Source organism: Lactuca serriola, chromosome 5 (assembly GCF_051521515.1).
Source record: "Lactuca serriola cultivar US96UC23 chromosome 5, Lser_US96UC23_V15, whole genome shotgun sequence".
Lineage (NCBI taxonomy): Eukaryota > Viridiplantae > Streptophyta > Magnoliopsida > Asterales > Asteraceae > Lactuca > Lactuca serriola.
Window position 1 is genome coordinate 42,655,587 of NC_136412.1, and position 22,054 is coordinate 42,677,640.

General features: G+C 40.3%; 1 protein-coding gene across 1 annotated transcript; it reads right to left on the reverse strand.

The window, feature by feature from the left end:
• Window positions 1–10,588: 10,588 nt before the first annotated feature.
• Window positions 10,589–11,694, reverse strand: LOC145049474 (uncharacterized). The gene is made up of 2 exons (XM_078997873.1): window positions 11,535–11,694; window positions 10,589–11,025 (listed from the first exon to the last, which is right to left on the reverse strand). Exons 1-2 carry the CDS (start codon window positions 11,692–11,694, stop codon window positions 10,589–10,591), a joined length of 597 nt encoding a protein of 198 aa, XP_078853999.1.
• Window positions 11,695–22,054: the final 10,360 nt, after the last annotated feature.

Sequence of the window (22,054 nt, forward strand, 5' to 3'; positions counted from 1 at the left end):
CATGCATCCTTGCATGCATGAGACTGATTTGTAAGCTTTTCCATCTAGGAACCAATTCTGCCAATAACTTCAAAGTACCATAACTCTCTCATCCTAAGTCTATTTCCAACGAACCTTATATCCATGAAAAAGTGGCGAGAAGCCCTACGAGGCTACACTCCTAAAAACACACCCAAGCCTTAAAACCTTTCGAATAAAACCCAAAACCCATAAAAGACTGAAATATCAATTTACAATCATACCCTTGGCTTCCAAAGACACAATCGAATACATGGATCACTTAAACCATGGCAACTAGATCTGAAATAGGCTAAATCCTTCCTTTCCTGAAGCCCTAGACTCCATGAAAACTAATGATTAGGCCGGATCCCAAGCAACAAGGCAAATCTGAAACCGAGTGTTACATAATATAAAAACCCTAAGTGTCATTTGTGAGATTTGAGCTTGAAAGTGAGTTTTGGTGAAGAAGTAGAAGAAGAACACTTGGAGGTTGCTTGGGAGTGGCTTGAGCTTGTAGATCCAGAGTCATTTTCATCCTAGCAAGTTATTTGAGGTAAAAATATCTGATCTTGATGGTTATTTATGCTAGATCCAACTTAGGGTGTTATTTATGAATTTTTGGGTCCTTTAAGCCATATTTGAGATTATGGTCTACTCTAGAAGCCATGGATTTTAGATCTTAGTTCATTTGAGGTCCATTGTCCATAAAAATGCAACCTTTATGAGATATTTTGGTCCATGCATGTGTTAGGTTCTTTGTTATGCTTCTGTTTGAGTTTTGGGTCTTATTAAGACATGCATGGGAGTAAAGTTGCCAACTTTACATGTTAAGCCACTATTTAGGATCATATATGAGACTTTGGTTGGAAGGCTTAACCGATTAAGTGCTTAATGAGTTGGATCGGTGGTCTGCGGAGTACGCAAGGCGTAGCCAGTTCGTACGCTATACGTACTGGCTTCAGAAGGAGTACGCTAAGCGTAAGTTTGAGTATGCACAGTGTACTCAACTATTTGACTTTAGGGTTGATTTTCATGAGTTTGGGACATATTTTTGGCTTTTAGGGTTTGGGCCTTGTTGAGCCATTAGGCTTCTGACTTTGGGTCCATGGATGGACTATGAGCTTTCTTGGGATTAGGTCCATGATGATTTTGGGCCCAATTAGGAATTTGGGCCATATTAGTCCTTAGGATGCCATTTAGGAATTTGGGCCTTTTGAGCAAATGGGTTGGGCCTAGGTTTTGGGCCAAGTAAGAAAAGGGTAAAATTTGTTTTTTTCCCTGGATGTTGGACAAGTAATTTAGATTCTTGATTATGGGTCGAGATCCAATTATTAATTGGATATCATTTGATGATGTTAGCGCGGGGATTTTCCGGATTAGCAGATGGAGATTTTATCTGAGAGATTCAACAGCTTGAGGTGAGTTTCCTCACAGTGTTTAGTGGTTCGAAGGCACCAATGCCGACCCATGGTTTATTATGATTAGGATGCTAGTTGTCTATGTGACTCTTTCATATATGATATGTGTTTATATGTATATAGATCGGGGCCCGATGTAACACCCGTAGATTCGGGCTAGTAAATTTAGAGATAATAAGCATTAAAAATGACTTTTTGATAGAAGATTATTTAATAAATAATCTTAACTAGAGTATAGTATATGCCACAAGGATTCTGTATATATAAAGAACACTGAAATCCGATTTATAACGAAGAAGTTATGACCCGTCGAAGTTTCGCGACTAAACCGACACGACACCGCGTATCATAGAAAGTGAATTTTTTATAAACTAATTTTTAGCCTTACAGATCTAAAAAATCGCAGTATACATTAAACCGCGAACGTAAATAAAAAGAACGTCCAAATTTGATTTCGTTTGAGGAAGTTATGATTTTTCTAAGATTTAGAATAACAGTACACAGCCCGAAAATCAAATTTTAGATCGGTCGATTTTTAGTCGACACAACCTAAATGAGAATTGAAGATCTCATTAATAGGAGCTCAATGATATAAATACAATCGAAAACGGACGTCGGATGACAAAGTTATGAATTTTTAACGGACTTTAGTTGTCTAACCCTGTTAAAATATAACTTTAAAATAAAATCAAAATTAGCCGACAGAGTCTAAACGAAAGTTGTAGATCCCGTCGATACCTACGTGTGAATATAAAGAACATCAAGAATGGAGCTGGTATGCGAAAGTTACAGATTTTAGAAGATATTTAGTTTTGGGGTAACCAGGGAGTGACACGTGGCGCACTCTGAGCCACTGCTTCCTCCCCGCGCCTTGCCACTAGATGGTGAAACATGGCATGAGTATGACCAGCATACCCATCCAGTACGCCCATCATATGGCCTTCAGAAAAGCTATAAATAAAGGCACAAATCATTTCATTTCTTCACACCTTCTAACCCATTCTCTCCCAAACACTCCCAAAACCTCTAAGGCTTTCCCTAGCACCTCCTAGGTGTTAGAAGCGAGTCTCAGAGCATAGAAGGCTTTGAGAAGAAGAGCTTTTGGCTCAGAAGTTCTGTCCATGCAGAGCCTAGTTTCCCGCTAAACTCCCTTGTTAGTGAGTTATCCTTACCATACTTTAAGTATAACTTATGTTTAAGTTCATTATCGTTATTATGAACCTATAAACAAGATTTATCAGTGATTAGAAGTCATTATACTAATTGATCTACTTACGAGGATGATGTCTAGGTTGTGATTTATTGAGGTGTTTAAAGTGGGATTTCCAAACAGTATACTTCGTATACCAAACGGACCCTACCTCCGATATGATCCTATCTGGTTGTTCCTTACTTGATAGATCATGAAAGTAGACTTTAAGCTAATGATAAATCTAGACTAATATATAGTGCAATAAATATTAGACTAAAAACTTAGCAATAATAATGCTAGGTTTCGTCGAAGGAAAAGACGATTGTTAGAAGCGAAGCGCTGCCCAAATTTGGAGTCATCACTTTAACAAGTGAGTGCATAGTCCCTTTCATGAACATGATTTTAGTACAAGTATTAATTAATGTATTAAATATATGTTTATATTTGAAATATTTGATATTGCCTGAAATACGTGTTAAGAGTACCTTCTTTTGAGTATGAGTGAGATGTACACGGAGGGTAGAACTTTAAAATTTGTCATTGGCCCGAGAGCATGGATTAGACATACTCATTCGTCTCTAGTCGTTGAGTATGGATTGGGCATAGTAATTTTTCATTGACCCTAGAGCATGGATTAGACATAGTCATTCGTCCCTAGTCCGAGAGTATGGAGTGGGCATAGTCATTTGTCATTTATCCGAGAGCATGGATTCAACATAGTTGTTTATACCTGATCCGGGAGTATGGATAAGGTAAATTTGTTTAATTTAGATATGAGAGTATGGATCATGTCGTTGTGAGGATTGACAGGGTGGGGTAGAATTGCTTATATGAGGTGAGATTGTATATTACGAGTTCTAACATATATATATATATATATATATATATATATATATATATATATATATATATATATATATATATATATATATATATATATATGGTATAACATTGTGGGATTGAAATCATCATAGGTGGCTATATTAAAGATACATTCTGCTGAGGGATTCAAGGAGATGTAGATCATTAGTGTAAATTAATGTAAGGTCTGTTTATACTTATGTTTATGTATTGACAATGACATCCTAATTTTTTAATATAACTAAAATACATTTCTTCGGAAATCCTTTGATAATATCATGATCATGTTTTCTGGGAGCAAATTCTGCAATACTATTTTTCAAAAAGGATACTCTGATTTTATGATTTTAAGATAAAGCATAAACAAATCGGTCTTGTCTGGCCGTGAAATTGGGGATGTCACACCCAATGACAGGGCCTGATGATTATATTATATGCTATTTATCTTTGTGATTTTTGCATGTGTTTATGTGTTTGTATGTATACCGAGCGGGGCCTGATGATTGACAAATCTGTTCCTAGCGGGTCTCGATGTCGGATGGGGCCCGATGTTGTGCGGGGCCGGATGACGGACGGGGCCCATCATATGTTTGGTATGTATGGTATGTGGTATTTTGGGAAACTCACTAAGCCTTGTGCTTATAGTTTTCAGTTTATGTTTCAGGTACTTCTTGCTCGAAGGGTAAGAGCTCGGGATGACTGCATTGCACACACAACATTGTTCCACATTTTATATGACTTTGATGTACTTGGATGTTTGTTGATACACTCTGAAGCACTATGGTTTTTATGATATTGTTTTGGATAATGGTTTTATTAATTTAAAAGTCAAAATTTTTAGCCTTAATTTTTGGGACGTTGCAAGTTGGTATAAGAGCCTTAGTTTGAGGGATTTAGGCGTACTCTTGGGTGTGTCTGAATTCAAACTCAGGGTTTGGTAGATTTTTCAAAAATAAATGTTTTACAAAAGGGTTTTCTAATAAATTAAAAAGGGTGTGGTGCATTCAGTCGACCGAGCTCAAGTAACTTTTCCCAAAATACTCATACATGTTTTATGATATGCTTTGATTTATGAATCTGTGAATCACATGCTAGTTAGGGCTAAGGATCTGCTCGGGATTTTCATGATAGAATGCTAGGAGAGATGCCTTTATATGCCTATTGTATGAGTTGGTAGACTTGGATGCTAGTACTGATCAATTAGTGAGAGGATGGCCTTTTTAGGTTATGCTTGTTCTGATTAGTCGATGCTCGAATTTTGCTTGATTTGTGCGTTTAGGAGTTTCCATTAACTTCAGCTAACTAGTAATTGAATATACTAAGTTACATAATGTTGAGACTAAACAATTTTAGAAGGTTAGGTTTTAACTCTATTACATAGCTCTTGTTTGAGTCCAACCGTTGTAGTGTGAGACCTTTCATTCGAAGAATTATCTGGTGTCGGTGATATTTAATTTTATTCATGAGCTAGTTAGAGATTGTTAGGGGGAATTCCTTCTATAACTGATGGCGGGGAGTAGTGTGGTGGTTGCCCTAGGAAACCTAGGAAGAGATTTAGTGTTGGGAGCCTTTTCTTGTTGAGGATTGTATGTATGGATAAGGAGTGACTTGGAGGATTCAAAGCGATTCTTGAGGAAAGTACGAATAGATGTGGAAGGTAGTATGGGCCTGTACTACTAGAAGTAGAGGATCCGTACTTTAGTCAAGGAAAGTTGCGATGATACCAGTAAGTTTGTAGAGTATGAGACTCCTCGATATATATATATATATATATATATATATATATATATATATATATATATATATATATATATATGCATGCGTGTTCTGATGGCTTGTATGGTTTATTTTGAGTATGGTGACCCTTCGAGGAAGACCGGTTAGTGGTTCTGGGGTTGGTGAGGGTTTATGTTCGGGTTCTGGAGCCGACAACTGAATAATCAGACGCGGGAGTTCATTTTGTCTGAGATTACCCACATCATACTTGACTCGACTCCTATGATCTTTGGTACGGTCAAGGAGGGCATTCTGGAGATTTTGGATGAGCAATTGTGTGACATCCTTAATTTCACGGCTAGAAAAGACCGATTTATTTATGCTTTATTTAAAAATCAGGATATCCTTTTGAAGAATAATATTGTGTAATTTGTTCCCAAAAATATGATATAAATATTATCAAAGAATTTCTAAAGAAATGTACTTTAATTATATTAAAAAAACTGGGATATCATCTTCAATACAATACATAAGCATAAACGGAAAAAAATGCATGCCTTACAAACATCTATTATTCTACTGCCCTATAATCCATGATTCTCTCATCTGTTCATCACACCTGTGCTCTTGTGCCACTACCTGTAATACAAGAAATTGAGTGGGTCAGGCTTGGGAGCCTGATGAGCACATAGGGTTTTGAACCCACAATAATTAAATTCTTTATTCTCATCAAATTATTCAAATCGATTACCCGTTCCTGTTATCCTCTCTTTCTGTCCCTTAAGCATTTAAATAAGGGACATATCCTAAGGATTATCTTCGGGATCGAAAATAATGCGTAGGGGATTCCTCAACAATATATGTCAGTTAGGAAACCATGAGGGGGATGGAGTACACCTGGTGAACACGTATTTATAGGTATAAAATACATATACGGTTTAAATTAACTAAAACATATGTAAATCGTTCATCAAACATAGATATCAGGAACACAGATAATAGGCACATATAACACATAATTTATATTAAATAATTTATATCTATGTGTAAGATGAAATTAACTATGTACTCACTTGTTAAAGCGACGACTCGGAATTCGGGCAGCGCTTCGCTTTTAGCAATTGTCTTTTCCTTTAACGTAACCTAGTGTTATTATCACTAAGTCTTAGTCTAATATTTATTGCGACTATTTATTTAGTCTAGATTCATCATTAATTCAAGATCTATCAAGTAAGAATAACCAGGTAGGATCATTTTGGAGGTAGGGTCCGTTTGGTATACAAAGTATACTGTTTGGAAATCTCACGTTAAACACCTCCGTAAATATAGCCTAGACATCATCCCCATAAGTAAATCAATGAGTATAACGACTTGGAATCACTGATAAATCTTGTTTATAGGTTCATAATAACGATAATGAACTTAAACATAATTTATACTTAAAGTACAGTAGTCATAACTCAACTTACAGGTGGTTTAGCGAGAAACCGGACTCTGGGCGGGTAGAACTTCTAAGTCGAAAGATCTACTTCTTGGGGCTTTCTGACACCCCATAGCTTCGCTACTAACACCTAGGAAGTGTTAGAAAAAGGCACTGAGGCCTTAGGGGGGTTTGAGAGAGATTGGAAGGAAGAGGTGTGAAGAATGGAGTGATTTTCGCCATCTATTTATAGGCTGGAAATGGGTCGTACGCTACGCGTATTACAACATTACGATGGGCATAATGGGGCCATGTGTCACCATTTGGTGGCAAGCCATGGGGAAGAAGGTGTTGTGCTAGAGCGCGCCACGTGTCGCCTTCTGGTTAATACAAAAATTAATTATCTTGTAAAATTCATAACTTTCGCATACGAGCTTTGTTATTGACGTTCTTTATATCCACGCGTACCTATCGACGTGATCTACAACTTTCGTTTAGACTCCGTCGGTTAGTTTTAAATTTATTTTTAAAGTTATATTTTAACTGGCTTAGACATATAAAGTACGTTAAAATTTTATAACTTTGTCATCTGACGTCCATTTTCGACTGATTTTATATCGTTGAGCTCCTATTAATGAGATATTCAATTATCGTTTAGATCATCTCGGCTAAAAATAGAACGATCTAAAATTCGATTTACGAGCCATATACTGCTATGCTGAATCTTAGAAAAATCATAACTTCTTTAATGAAGTCATATTTTGAAGTTGTCTACATGAACGCTCTCGGTTTAGTGTCTACTACGACTTTCGTTTAAACCGCTAAGGCTAAAAAGTGTTTTGTCAAAAATTTACTTTTTACGATATGCAGAGTCGTGCTGGTTTAATCACGAAAGTTCGACTAGTTATAACTTCTTCATTATAAGTTGGATTTCAAACTTCCTTATATCTTGGGAATCCTTGTTAAGAATATTTTAACTTTCTTGAAAGATATTGGGTCTATTTATTATGTTATTTTAGACATGTATTTTATTCCTATTTTATTATATCGTTATAAGCACGTATATTACACATAATTTACACGTAAATCACATATTACTCAAATAATTCTTCTTGATTACATCAACATAGGTTACAATTGTTGACCCTAACTATTACATCATCATAATAATGGTTAGCCAGAAATGCGGGCGTTACAATTCACTCCCCTTTAGGATGATTTTGTCACAGAATCATGCATCAGCAAATAGATGTGGATAGCGACATAGTATGTCACTCTCTGTCTCCCAGGTGAGGTTCGGCCCATTCGAATGTTTCCATCGTACTAACACTAATTGGACCATCTTGCGTCGTAATTTCTTCTTCTTACGGTCCACAATCTCTTCAGGCTCTTCGATTAACCTCTTATCTTCGTCAATCCTTAACTCCAAAAGTGGAATTATATCGGGAACTTCCCCCGTGAACTTCCTCAAATAACACATGGAAAGTGTTACCATCCAGTTCTTCTAGCAATTCCAGCTTGTAAGCTTGGTTCCTAATCCTATGATGAACCTTGAATGGCTCAATAAATCTTGAACTCAACTTTCCTCTCTTTCCAAATCTTATAAGTCCCTTCCACGGTTAGACTTTGAGCAACACCGAATCTACAATTTCGAATTTCATTGATCGTCGCTTCTTGTCAACATAGCTCTTTTGGCGATCCTAAGCTTCAAACATCCTTTCTCTAATCACCTTTAGCTTTTTAGCAGTCTGATGGACTATTTCGGGACCCATAAACTACTTTTCTCCAACCTCAAGCCAACCAGATGGCATATGACACTTCTGTCCGTACAAGGCTTTATAAGGTGCCATCTTAATGCTCGAATGGTAACTGTTGTTCTAGGAAAACTCTACCAGGGGTAAATGTTCATCCCAGTTACCTTGAAATTCTAGGTTAGATGCTCTTAACATATCTTCCAGTGTTTGAATTGTCCTTTTTTTTCTGACCATCAGTCTGCGGATGGTAGGCTGTACTTAAACACAACTTCGTACCCATTTCCTCTTGTAGACTCTTCCAAAATCTTGATGTGAAATGACTGTCAAGATCTGATACAATAGTTAAGGGAACACCATGAAGTCTTATTATCTCCTTCACGTAGGTATTTACATGCTTATCCATGGACCATTTCTTTTTGACCGCTATGAAGTGTGCACTCTTGTGAACCGATCCACGACTACCCAAATCATGTCGTCACCGTTCTTCGTCCTGGGTAGTTTAGTCAATAAATCCATGGTGATGTCTTCCCACTTACCATGACCCACTTACCCATGGTTACATGAAAAGGTTCTAAACTCCCATATGGTTTCTGATGTTTCACTTTAACTCTTGTACATGTTACAGACTCTGCTACATACTTTGCAACGTTGAGCTTCTTCGTCGGCCACCAATAGTAAGGTTTTAGATCCCTATACATCTTAGTTCTACCGGGATGAATCAAGTACATGGTCTTGTGAGCTTCTTCCATCAGAAGATCTCTTATTCCTCCCATCTTAGGCACCTAAATCCTATTTTGGAATGCCTTCAATCCTTGACTATTTGTACCGAATACCAACATTTTGCCTAAAAGTTCTTCCTTTCAGACATTTTTTTTTCCAAAGCTTCTTCCTAAGCTTTCTTAATGCTTTCCACAATCGTTAAGAAAAGTTCTATTCTTAACGATATTGGCCTTTTTCTTTCCAGGTTTACTTTTCGACTTAGAGCATCAACTCCGACCTTTGCTTTACCAGGGTGATAAAGTATCTCACAGTCGCAATCTTTTCATAACTCTAGCTAGCGTCGTTTTTTGATATTCAATTCCTTTTGTTCAAAGAGATATTAGATACTTTTATGATCAGTGAAGACTTTGCACTTTGTGCCATAAAGATAATGCCTCCATATCTTTAATGTGAATACTACTGCTGTCAACTCCAGATCATGAGTGGGGTATTTATTCTCGTGCTCTTTCAATTTTCGAGATGCATATGCAATCACTTTATCTCTCTGGGTCAGAACACAACCTAACCCAACTCCAGATGTATTTATATTGACTACGAAGTCTTCAACTCCGTCAGCTAAAGAAAGATTCTCTTCTTCACACAACTTCTTCTTTAATTTCTCAATTGCTTTTTCATGTTTCTCACTCCATGTATATTTTGTTCCTTTATGGGTAAAAGCTGTCAGTGGAGCAGCCATCGAAGAAAAGCCTTGGATAAATCTTCGGTAATATCCAACTAATCCTAGAAAACTATGTATCTGAGTGGGACGTTTTGGTCGTTCCCATTTCATCACAACTTCAATCTTTGTTGGATCAACCATTATTCCTTCATGGTTAACCACATGAACCAAGAATCGGATTTCTCGAATCCAAAAATCACATTTAGAGAACTTTGCGTATAACTTCTCTTTCGTCAAAACTTCTAATACTTCTAGCAAGTTCTTGCCATGCTCGTGCTGGCTCTTTGAGTAAGTCATAATGTCATTTATGAACACTATGACAGATTTATCGAGGAATGGTTTACAATCCATGTTCATCAAATCCATAAATGTTGTTGGAGCATTGGTTAGTCCAAATGACATAACCAAGAACTCATAGTGTCCGTATCTCGTTCTGAATGCGGTCTTCTCGATATCTTGCTCTCTTACCTTCAACTTATTATATCCTGACCTAAGATCGATCTTTGAGAAATAGCTCGAACCTTGCAGTAGATCGAACAGGTTGTCAATCCTTGGCAATGGATACTTGTTCTTCACTGCCTTGTTCAGTTCTCTATAGTCTATGCACATCCTCATGCTCCCATTCTTCTTTTTCACGAATAACATCAGAGCTTCCCAGGGTTAAGAACTAGGTGTAATGAAACCGTTGTCCAAAAACTCCTGAAGTTGTATCATAAGATCTTTCATCTCCATCGGTGCTAATCGGTACGGTGCTTTCGCTATTGGCGTCAGTCCTGGCAATAAGTCTATTCAAAACTCTACTTTTCTATCAGGGGGCCATCCAGGAACATCTTCGGGAAAGACTTCCGGATAGTCACACACCACTGGTATTCTTTTCATTTCTCTCTTCTCCTCCTTTGCGTCGATCACAAATCCTATGTATGATGTACATCCTTTAGACAAACACTTTCTGGCTTTCATGAGGGAAATGATTGCAGCATTTACTCTACGTTTGTCCCCGTACACCATCAATGACTCTTTTCCAGGTGGGTTTACTCTCACTATCTTCTTCTTACATAGTATCTCTACATCATTCACACTAAGCCAATCAATTCGTATTACTATGTCGAAACCGTTCAAATCAATGGGTAACAACTCCTCGTGGAATTTATTTCCGTTGAAGTTGATGGCGATGTTTTTAATGCAATCGCTAACATGTATGAATTTGCCACTTGCAACTTCTATAGCTAGAGCATTATCAAGTTTATTTACAGGCAGTGCTAGTCTTCCACCAAATTTATGTGATATAAACGAGTAGTTAGCTCCAGAATCAAACAATATATTGGAAAACAATCCATTTACAAGAAAGGTACCCGAAGTGACATCTTCTTCATCCCTTGTTGCTTCAAGGGTCATCTAGAATGGTCTTGCCTTTGTTCTTGCCGGCCCATTAGGCCTTACCGCCTCTTTCTTTTTCGGGCAGTCCCTAGAAATATGCCCTTCTTCATTACATCCGTAACACACCCTCTTTTTGGATGTACACTCATTAGCGTAATGCCCAGTCTTCCCACGCTTAAAACAAGTAACCTCCTCGCCACATTTTCCATAGTGTTTTTTTGCTCTTCTCACACCATTTTGCTTCACCTCCTCCTCCTCCAAAACTTCTTAGAATTGGACTTTGAGAACTTTCTTTTCTTGTTGGACCTTGAATGTCCCTCAAATTTCCTTTTTTTTCCTATCTCAGTTCTCTCCAGACCCTTCTCCCTTAAATGCGTCTCCACATTCTTAGCTTCCCAGATGGTGGCTTTCAAGGAGATTGCTTGTTTGACCATTAGACCAAAGTCTGCTGGCAATCCATTAGCAAACTTGTTGACCTTGGATAGTTCATTTGGAACTAAATAAGGAATAAGCTTCATTTTTTCCGTAAAACTTGTAGCGTACTCGCTGACACTCATCTTTCCCTTCTTTAGATTTTAAAACTCATTATTGATCTCTAGAAGATCCTCTCAGAGCAGTACTGCATTTTTAGTTGCACCAAAAACTCTTCCCAAGACATCTTACTAGCTTCTCTTTTGGGAATGGTATCAGCTAGTAGTTTCCACCAGCATAATACCCCAGTCTTCAACGGTGTAACCGTGAAACTGGTCTTCTACTTGTTGCTGCAGTCACAACTTTCAAACATCATCTCCATCTCGGAGATCTAATCCATAACTTCGACTGGTGTTGGGCTTCCAGAAAGACTTGGTGGCTTGTATGTCATTAAATCCTTGTACTTTCACCCACGTCCATCATTTCCTCAATTGGGTTGGTTTCTTCTAAACACACATGGCTCAGCTTGACTGACAGTCTGGCTATAGTTTCCTTCCTCTGATTGTTCAATGTCTAGTTTAGTTTGTACAATGGGTACAATATGTTCATCCCTATTAAGCAACATTTGTCTCATCTCCTCCCTTTGTTCGGTAATCATAGCCTGAATCATTGCTTGGACTCCTGTCATTGTAATAGGATCGGGTTTAGTTGCTACCTCTGGTGCACGCTCAATCACTTGTGGCTCATGCTGTTGGTTTCCATTAGCTTTTCCTAATCCACTGAGAGTTGTCACCATGTCGATCTATACACCGTAGCAGATGTTTAGTGTAAAGTGACAAGAATAGGGAAAACTTTATTTACGATAGGCGTATAAATCTCCTAATTAGTACGAAAGGTTAGATGTCAGTTCTAATATCATAGTTAAATGTTTAGAAATCTGAACACATAAAGTTTCCAGATCCAGTCGGCAATAGACCATAGATCCGATCAAATAATAGCATCATAATGCATATAAGGCATTTTATATCTATTCATAAACCAATTAGCACATAAAAACAATTTAGACATCTTCCATAAATAAGCTAGTGCTCGTGTCTATTTAGGTATATTTCCTAAATATAGCAGACACTCTTCTCACAATCATCGCTTAGCATTCTAAGTTTAAGTCTAGAAATCCTACAAATTCGTAGTTCGCTTAAGCTAATGCTCTAATACGAACTATAACATCCCCAATTTCATGGATAGAAAAGACCGATTTGTTTATGTTTTATTTAAAAATCTGAGTATCCTTTTGAAGAACAATATTGCGAAATTTGTTCCCAAAAATATGATAAATATATTAGCAAAGCATTTCTAAAGAAATGTATTTTAATTATATAAAAAACATTGGCATGTCATCATCAATACAACACATAAGCATAAACGGAAAGAGGCCTTACAAACATCTATTATTTTACTGGCCTATAATCCAGAATTCTCTCATCTGCTCATCACACCTATGCTCTTGTGCCACTACCTGTAATCCAAGAATCTGTGTGGGTCAGGCTTGGGAGTCTGGTGAGCACATAGGGTTTTCAATCCACAATAGTTAAATTCTTTATTCTCATCAAATCATTCAACCCGATTACCCATTCCCGTTATGCTCACTTTATGTCCCTAAATTATCTAACTAAAGGCACATATCGTAAAGATTATCTTCGGGGTTAACAGTAATGCGTAGGGGATTCCTTAACAATCTATGTCAGTAAGGCAACCATGAGGTGATAGACTAAACCTGGTGAACACGTAGTTCAAAAACTCTTATAGGTTGCGAGCCTGCCAGTGTTCCACTGGACTATCTAGAATAGTATGTGGTCGTCATCTATACTTCACTAGACAACTAGATCATCTTTAAAATCAAGGCCTCTCATAATTTATCACATCTTTCATCTTTCTGCATCTATATCATCTTTCATTTACCCATCTTTACCCAACATATTTATAGGTATAAAACACATATACATTTTAAATTAAGTAAAACATGTATAAATCGTTCATCCAACATATATATCAGGAACACATATAATTGGCACATATAGCATGTAATTTTTATTAAATACTTCATATCTATGTGTAAGTTGAAAGTAACTATGCACACACTTGTTAAAGCGACGACTCAAAATTCGGGCAGCGCTTCGCTTTTAGCAACTATCTTTTCCTTTGACATAACCTAGTGTCATTATCACTAAGTCTTAGTATAATATTTATTGCAACTAATTCTTTAGTCTAGATTCATCATTAATTCAAAGTCTACTTCAAGATCTATGAAGTCAGGAACAACCAGGTAGGATCGTATCGGAGGTAGGGTCCGTTTGGTATACAAAGTATATTGTTTGGAAATCCCACTTTAAAAACCTCAGTAAATCCAGCCTAGACATCATCCCCATAAGTAGATCAATCAGTATAATGACTTGGAATCACTGATAAATCTTGTTTACAGGTACGCAGTAAGATAACGAACTTAAACATAAGTTATACTTAAAGTACGGTAAACATAACTCAACTTATAGGTGGTTTAGTGAGAAACCGGACTCTACGCGGGCATAACTTCTAAGCTGAAAGCTCTACTTCTCAGGGATTTTTGACATTATGGATATTTACTACTAACACCTAGGAAGTGCTAGAGAAAGGAATTGAGGCCTTGGAGGGGGGGGGGGGTGAGGTGGTTTGAGAGATATTGGAATGAAGAGGTGTGAAGAATGGAGAGATTTTCGCCATCTATTTAGAGGCTGGAAATGGGTCGTATGCTGGGCGTACTCCAACATTACGCTGGGAATAATGGGGCCATGTGTCACCATATGATGGCAAGCCATGGGGAAGAAGGTGTGTTGCTAGATCGCGCCACATGTCTCCTTATGAGTAATCTGAAAATTAATTATCTTGTAAAATTCATAACGTTCGCATACAAGCTCCATTTTTGAAGTTCTTTATATCCAGGCATAGCTATCGACACGATCAACAACTTTTGTTTAGACTCCGTTGGCTAATTTTGAATTTATTTTTAAAGTTATATTTTAACAAGTTTAGACAGTTAAAGTCCGTTAAAAATTTATAACTTTGTCATCCGTCGTCCGTTTTCGACTGTCTTTATATTGTTGAGCTCCTATTAATGATATCTTCAATTCTCGCTTAGATCATCTCGGCTAAAAATCGACCGATCTAAACTTCTATTTTCGAGTTGTATACTGCTATGCTGAATCTTAGAAAAATCGTAACTTTCTATAATGAATTCAGATTTGGATGTTCACTACATGCAAACTCTCGGTTTAACATCTACTACGACTTTCATTTTGATCGCTCAGGCTAAAAAGTATTTGGTCAAAAATGTACATTTTACGATTTGCAGAGTTGTGCCGGTTTAATCGTGAAACTTGGTCGAGTCATAACTTCTTCGTTATAAGTAGGATTTCTGCGTTCCGTATATCTCCAGAATAATTGTTACAACTACTTAAACTTTCTTCAAAGATATTGGGTGTATTTGTTATTTTATTTTAGACGCGTATTTTATCCCTATTTTATTATATCGTTATAAGCACATCTATTGCACATAATTTACATGTAAATCACATAATACTCAAATAATTCTTCTTCATTACATCAACATAGGTTACAATTGTTGACCCTAACTATTAAATCATCATAATAATGTTAGCCAAAAACAGGGGTGTTACAACTTGTGCGTTTTTCAGTTTGAGATGGTGGAATTGGTGGGAGCTCGCAATTTGACTTTTCCTGAGTTTCGGGAATGTGGAGCCCCATAGTTCTTCGGGAAGAAGGAACGAATCACGAGCATATGTTGGTTAGCGGATGTCGCTAATGCCTTACGCCCTAGCAGATGTCTCGATGAGGAAAATGTCAGACTTGCTTCCTGTCTTCTGAAAGATAGAGCCCGAGACTGGTGGGAGGAGGTAGGACATGCCTTGAGATGTGAGGCGATTGAGTCCATGAATTGGGAGTCTATTGTGACGAGATTTCGGGCCTAGTTTGATCCTGTGATTGAGGTCCAACAGTTGACACGAGAGTTTTAGGATCTCCACCAGACTATTGAGACGGTGGCTGAGATCACCGCTATGTTTCACGAGAGGGTGTTGCTGGTTTCATAGTATGTGGCAGATGAGGAGATGAAGAAGGCGAGATGCAATGAGATGTTGTGGAGTAATATTCGACACTTTATATGCCGATCCAGTTGCAAGACACTGGATGATATGACAACGAGGGCCAGAGAGAGAAAGAGAGAGAGAGAGAGAGAGAGAGAGAGATTTCGAGATGGAAAAGAAGAGGAATCTGGATCAAGTTCAGAACTCAGAGGGTTCGGGCAAGAGGCCCAAGGTTTTTGATTCGAGATCAAGAGGCCAGCAGGTTCGGAGCCGCTGTGGCAAGTGCGGCAGGACGGATGACAGGACGTGCCGGGTGGGTGGTTCTAGCTTCTTCAAATGAGGCTGGACGGGTCATATTAGCAGGGACTATACAACTAGTACCAACACCACCCTGGTATCTGATATGATTTACTTCCATTGAAATCAGAGGGGCCATAAGAAGGCCAATTGTCCGAGTTTGGTAGTAGCAGGACCAGTGGTAGCACCCTTTCCAACGACTCTACGGATTACTGATGCCCGCTAGAGCATGGGGATGCACCTGTTTCTAGGAGCAGGCCTTTTCAACTGATGGCCAAGGAGGCTCGCATAACACCTAATGTGGTGAAATGTATGTATCTTCTCCTTATCTCTTTATTTATATTGATTTGTCTGCTTATATTTGTGTGCTTTATTTTTGGATCATTCCTCGCTTGCGCTTAGAAAGAGGTTTGTTGGAGCTCCAGGGACTGGATTGTCCCTTACATGTTGAGATTGCGGATGATTGATTTGTCTAGATATCGAGGGTTCATCGGGGTTGTATTGTTGAGATGGCCAGTAAGCAGTATCTGATTGATATGGTTCCCATCCCTTTGCGCGGGAACAAGGTTATTGTAGGAATGGACTGGTTGAGCCCTAATGTGTAACACCTGGTTCCTGGTACGTATTTTTAAATTAAGCATCTTGGCATTTTGACCTGAGACTCGGTAAGTTGGTGGCCCAACTCGTCGAGTAGAAGCGATTTGGACCTGGGAGTTAAGTGACTCACACGGTGAGTCTGTGACCGGACTCGACGAGTCCATGCTGTCTGGACAAAAACCCGAAAATGAGGGTTTGCAACCTATATAAACACCTTAACTCGGCCTCCCTCGTCCGTAAACACTCTCCTAGAGCTGCATATCGAAACCCTAGCCGTTTGTGTGTGTGTTAAGGTCATTTTGGTGTTTTGTGGACTTATTAAGCTTGGAAGGAAGAAGAAGAGCTTGAGTATTTGACTTGGGGCTTGTAGATCTAGAAATCTCATTCAATCTTCAGCTTAATCAAGGTAAAATGCCCCTGCTTTGGTCTTTCTTTTGGCAGTTCATCTTTAGATTGTAGATCTTGGGTGCATTTAGGGCATTTCAAGCCATTTTCGGATTTAAGGAGTGTTATATGGACGCTAGCTTCAGATCTGGGCCTTAAGAGGGGTCTCATGGCATAAAGGTGCCAACTTTAGGGCCATGAGAGCCCCATGCACGTTGTAGGACCATTTATATGGGGTTTTTGAGCTAAAAACCAATTTGGAACTTTACGTATAAAATGGACATTATGAGGCCAGATCTATGGTTTTGGTGTGTTGGACCTCATTTAAATCGACTGTATGGAATTGTTCAAGGGTGGACTCGGTGAGTTGTTCTTGGCACTCGACGAGTCGGTGACCATTATGCACCAAACCCTTCCTGTGAATGGGTAAATGTTAGGAGGGAAGTCCCTTGTAGGTTTAGACGCGAAAAGGGACCTGGAAGTCATGGGACTCGGCGAGTGGTATGAGCAACTCAGTGAGTCCATAACAATCTCCAAATCTTTGAAGATGGACTTGACGAGTTTTTCATACACCTCGGTGAGTCATAGACTGAACAAGTTTTTAAGTTGGATATGAACTCGACGAGTTCAAGGAGGAACTCGGCGAGTTGGATGAAGATGGTCCTGATGTTATGATTAAAGGAGAACCCGTCGAGTTTTGCTAGACTCGACGAGTGGAGACGGGGTTTGTGTGGGATTAGAGGAGCATGGACTCGACGAGTTGGTAGGCCAACTCGGCGAGTCAGGTCAACTGAATGTTGACTTTGACTGAATCGGGACTCACCCTGTTTAGGGTTGTATGTGATATGTGTTGACTTGAAGGTTGTCGTGTAGGGATCGAGGAGTCGTAGGGAGTCGACTTGTGCGCCAGGATAGTTCAGACACTACACGACATTGAGGTGAGTTACCTTCCAGTAGGGGTGGGTCTAAGGCCACAATGCCAGCCCACAAAAAAGGGGTATTCAGAAGATAATGGTCTTTGTGATAATTATCTTGGTCTGGTTATGTGTTGGTAGTATGCTATGTGTATGGTAGGGATTAGTTTCCCTGACAGTGGTCCTTAGGACCCAAGGGTAGGTCAGTACCCGTATATGCCTGACTGTATGCTTATATCTGTTGATTGTATGTTAGTAGCAGGGGGTGAAATAGTCCCCAGTTACCAGTTGAAAGATACCGCTGATGCTTACCAGTTGAAAGATTCCGATGCTTGTTACCGGTTGAAAGATACCGATGAAGGTTACTGGTTGAAAGATACCGATGAAGGTTACCAGTTGAAAGATACCGACAATATTGTGTGGTATGTGGTATGATGGGGGAACTCACTAAGCTTTGTGCTTACAATTTTGGTTTTGGTTACAGGTACCTCTTCGTCGAAGGGGAAAGAGCCGTCGGCGTAGCAGCGCATCACACACACATGTTTCCGCAAGAAGTTTTTGGGACTGTTCTCTGATTTTCTATACTTTTGATGTTATGGTTTGAAATACAACATTATGATTTTGTAATGAATGTTTATTGACAATGTTTTGGTAAAACGTTTGCTAAACGCGTTAATTCAAAAACGAAATTTTTGGCCTTGAAAATTGGGTCGTTACAAGTTGGTATCAGAGCCCTGGTTTGAGGGATTCGGACACACCCTCGACGGTGCCTGGACTCAAACTGAGGGACTAAAAGGTCCTTCAAGGAAAAATGATTTTCTAAAGTTTAAACTGAGAAATTTTTAAGCAAGACGAAGTGTGTGATGCGTGCGACCGGCCGGGCTGAAGTAAGTTTTCCCCAAGATACCCATACCAGTTATGTTATGTTATATGGTTTTGATTCAGGGAATTGCATGCTAGAATAAGACTAAGGATCTAGGAGGATGCCTTGTGTGCCTGATATATGATTCTGAGAATTGCATGCTAGATAGGGCTAAGGATCTAGGAAGGATGCCTTATGTGCCTATTGTATGAGCTGTATGCTAGGACTGTTTAGTTAGTAGTAGGATGACCTGTGTAGGTTATGCCTTGTTTGGTTACTCAAAGCACGAATGCCGCTTGCTTTGTGCTATGGGGGTTCTGACTAGCTCCAACTAATCAAGGAGTGGATATGTAACAGTATCTGCAAGCTAGTTAGGGGGAGGGGATGGGGAATCCTAGTGCAGATGATGGCTGAGAGTAGGTCGGAGAGTGCCTTAGGGAAACCTAGGATGAGGTCAGTGAAAAGGGTATCGGTAAAAGGGACCTGGTGAAGTCGAAGCAATTCTTGAGGAAAGTACGGATAGATGTGGAAGGTAGTATGGGCCCTTACTACTGGAAGCAGAGGATCCGTACTCGAACCAAGGAGGGCCTAGATGGAACCAGGAAACATGGAAAGTATATGTGGCCCTGAAATTCATATGTTTATTTTCAGAATGGTGGTCACACGACATGGAGCAGGAGGTTCAGGATCGGGCTCGGGGGCAGGATCTGAGCATGTGGATGATGGGTTACGCGAGTTCATTGCGTCTGAGATCACGAGGGGTATCCTTGATGCGATGCCGGTTATCTTCGGGTCGATCAAGGAGGGGATCATTGAGCTGATGGAGGATCGCCTCAAGGCATTCCGGAGTGACATGGCGGCTAGCCAGTCCGGGCCGCGCACACTGTCCTTTAAGGACTTCAGAGGGAGTGGTGCGCCAGATTTCCACGGGGCGAAGGACCCTATTGCTGCCAGACGATGGATTGCAGACATTGAGTCTGCACAGCTGACCAAGTTCTGCCCTGAGGGGTTGAAGGTACGATTTGCAGCAGGGTGTTTGAGGGACCGGGCTAGGGACTGGTGGGAGTCGGTTGGTGACTCTTTGGGAGCCTCGGATATTGAGGCTATGACGCGGTCGGATTTTGTGACCCGGTTCAAAGTAGAGTTTGTGCCAGCTGTAGAGATTCAGCTGCTAGCCAGGGAGTTCTTGGATATGAGACAGACTACGAATACTGTGGCGGAGATCACCGCCAAGTTCTGGGAGAGGGCTTTGTTGGTGCCCCAAGATGCGGGTGATGAGGACACGAAGAGGACCCGCTACCATGACATGCTACGAGTTGACATCCGAGAGCATGTTAGTTTTTCAGCTTGCCCTACCCTGGATTCCATGATTTCCAGGGCTAGGGAGAGGGAGATTGATCTGGAGCACATCCGGAAGAGGAAGGAAGAGGAGGGGAAGACGAGGGGGCTTCGGGGAAGAAGCCCAAGGGATCCTATGGTAGGCCGAAGGGCCAGTCAGGGCGGGACCGCTGTGGAAAATGCGGTCAGTCACATAAGGGAGCTTGTCGCACTGGGCCGGGTTCAGGCTACAATAAGTGCGGCAAGGTTGGGCATTTTGGCAGGGATTGTACTGCCCCTACCCCTGCGATTCATATATCTGACCTGATTTGCTTTCATTGCAATCAGAAGGGCCATAAAAAGGCCAATTGCCCTAGATTGGCAGCAGCAGCGGCGCCGGTAGTGGCGCCGTCTCCAGCGACAGGTCGGGTTGTGGATGGCCGAAAGGTCAAGATGGAGGCTCCAGTGGTTCGGAGCTGAGCATTTCAGCTGACAGCCGAGGAGGCACGTGTTGCACCCGATGTGGTGACGGGTATGATTTCTTATCCTTATGCTTTTATATTATGTCGCTGTGATTTTGATATATATCATGTGCCTTGTTTAGGATCGTTCCATGTGAACGGAATCCCAGTTCAGGTGTTGTTTGATTCGGGTGCCACCCGATCATTTGTGTCTCTTGCGCTTAGCAAGAAGTTTCCGGAGTCTTCGGGCACGTTGGATTGCCCTCTAGAGGTCGAGATTGCAGACGACCGGTCGGTGCGAGCGTCGGAGGTCTATTGGGATTGTGTTTTAAGGCTGTTCAAGGAGCGTTACCTGGTAGACTTGGTTCCTATTCTGCTGAGGCGGAACAATGTAACGCCCCATTCCTAAAAGTACTTATTTATGAGTCCCCGAGATTTAATAGGAAGAGTATTTTGGTCCTTTTATGGGAAAGTGGGAAAAGAAGGCCAAATATGAAAATTTGGGACATGCCGAGTACGCCCAGCGTAGGCTGGGTTACGCCCAGCGTAAGTGAGTAAGTGGACGCGGGTGCAAGGTTGAGTACGCCCAACGTACTCTCAGAGTTCTAAAACCCTAAAATTAGGGTCAGCCACTATATCAGGAACATGTTGGTTCATACCCTAGCCTCCATAAGCTCTCTCTTAACCTCAGAAACCCTTGATAGCCGTTCCACCTCCATTGTTGGGTGTGTTTGGCCTTGGAAAGCTTATTTTGGCAAGGAGAGGCTAGAAAAAGAAAGAGGAAGTTGTCAAAGAAGGAGTTTAGTGGCTGGAGCTTATAGATCTGGAAAGATATCATCCTTTGGAGCCTATCTGAGGTATAAAGCTTCTTGCTTGACATTTATATTGCATAGATCTAAGTGTTGTGAAGTTTTGACATCATTCTTGTCCCAAAAGTCCTCATCTTGATGCATGTTTTGAGTTGGTCGAGATTATCTGTCCTTTCAGACCTTAGGAGAGGTCTTGAGTGAGAAAAATGAGGTCCCAAGGGTTGTGGTTGTTCCATGGGTGAGATAAGTAGGTCTTAATGGATTAAGACCTTGGATTAAGAGCTTTATGGACGTCCCAAGTGATAACGTTTGAGACTTTATGAATCTTAGGCATATTTGGCCTAAGGATCTGAAGTTTGGGCTTAAGAGCTTAAGCCATTAAGAAGTTATGTGGACTTAAGGAGCAGCGAAGTTACGCCCCGCATAACAGAGGAGTACGCCTCGCGTAGCGGGTCAGTGCCCGATCCCCAATTGCGAATCAGCGTGTACGCCCAGCGTACCAAGGAGGGTACGCCCAACATACTCCCTCTATTGGGTTTTCATTTTGGGCCTTAGGGATTGGGCTGTTATTGGGCTGCTGGACTTTGGGCCGTGACTAGACATTAGGGATGGAGTATTGTGGACCCATTAATTATTATGGACCATGGGTCTAGGCCCATTTGGTGAGGTGGGCCCAATTTAGTAAATTGG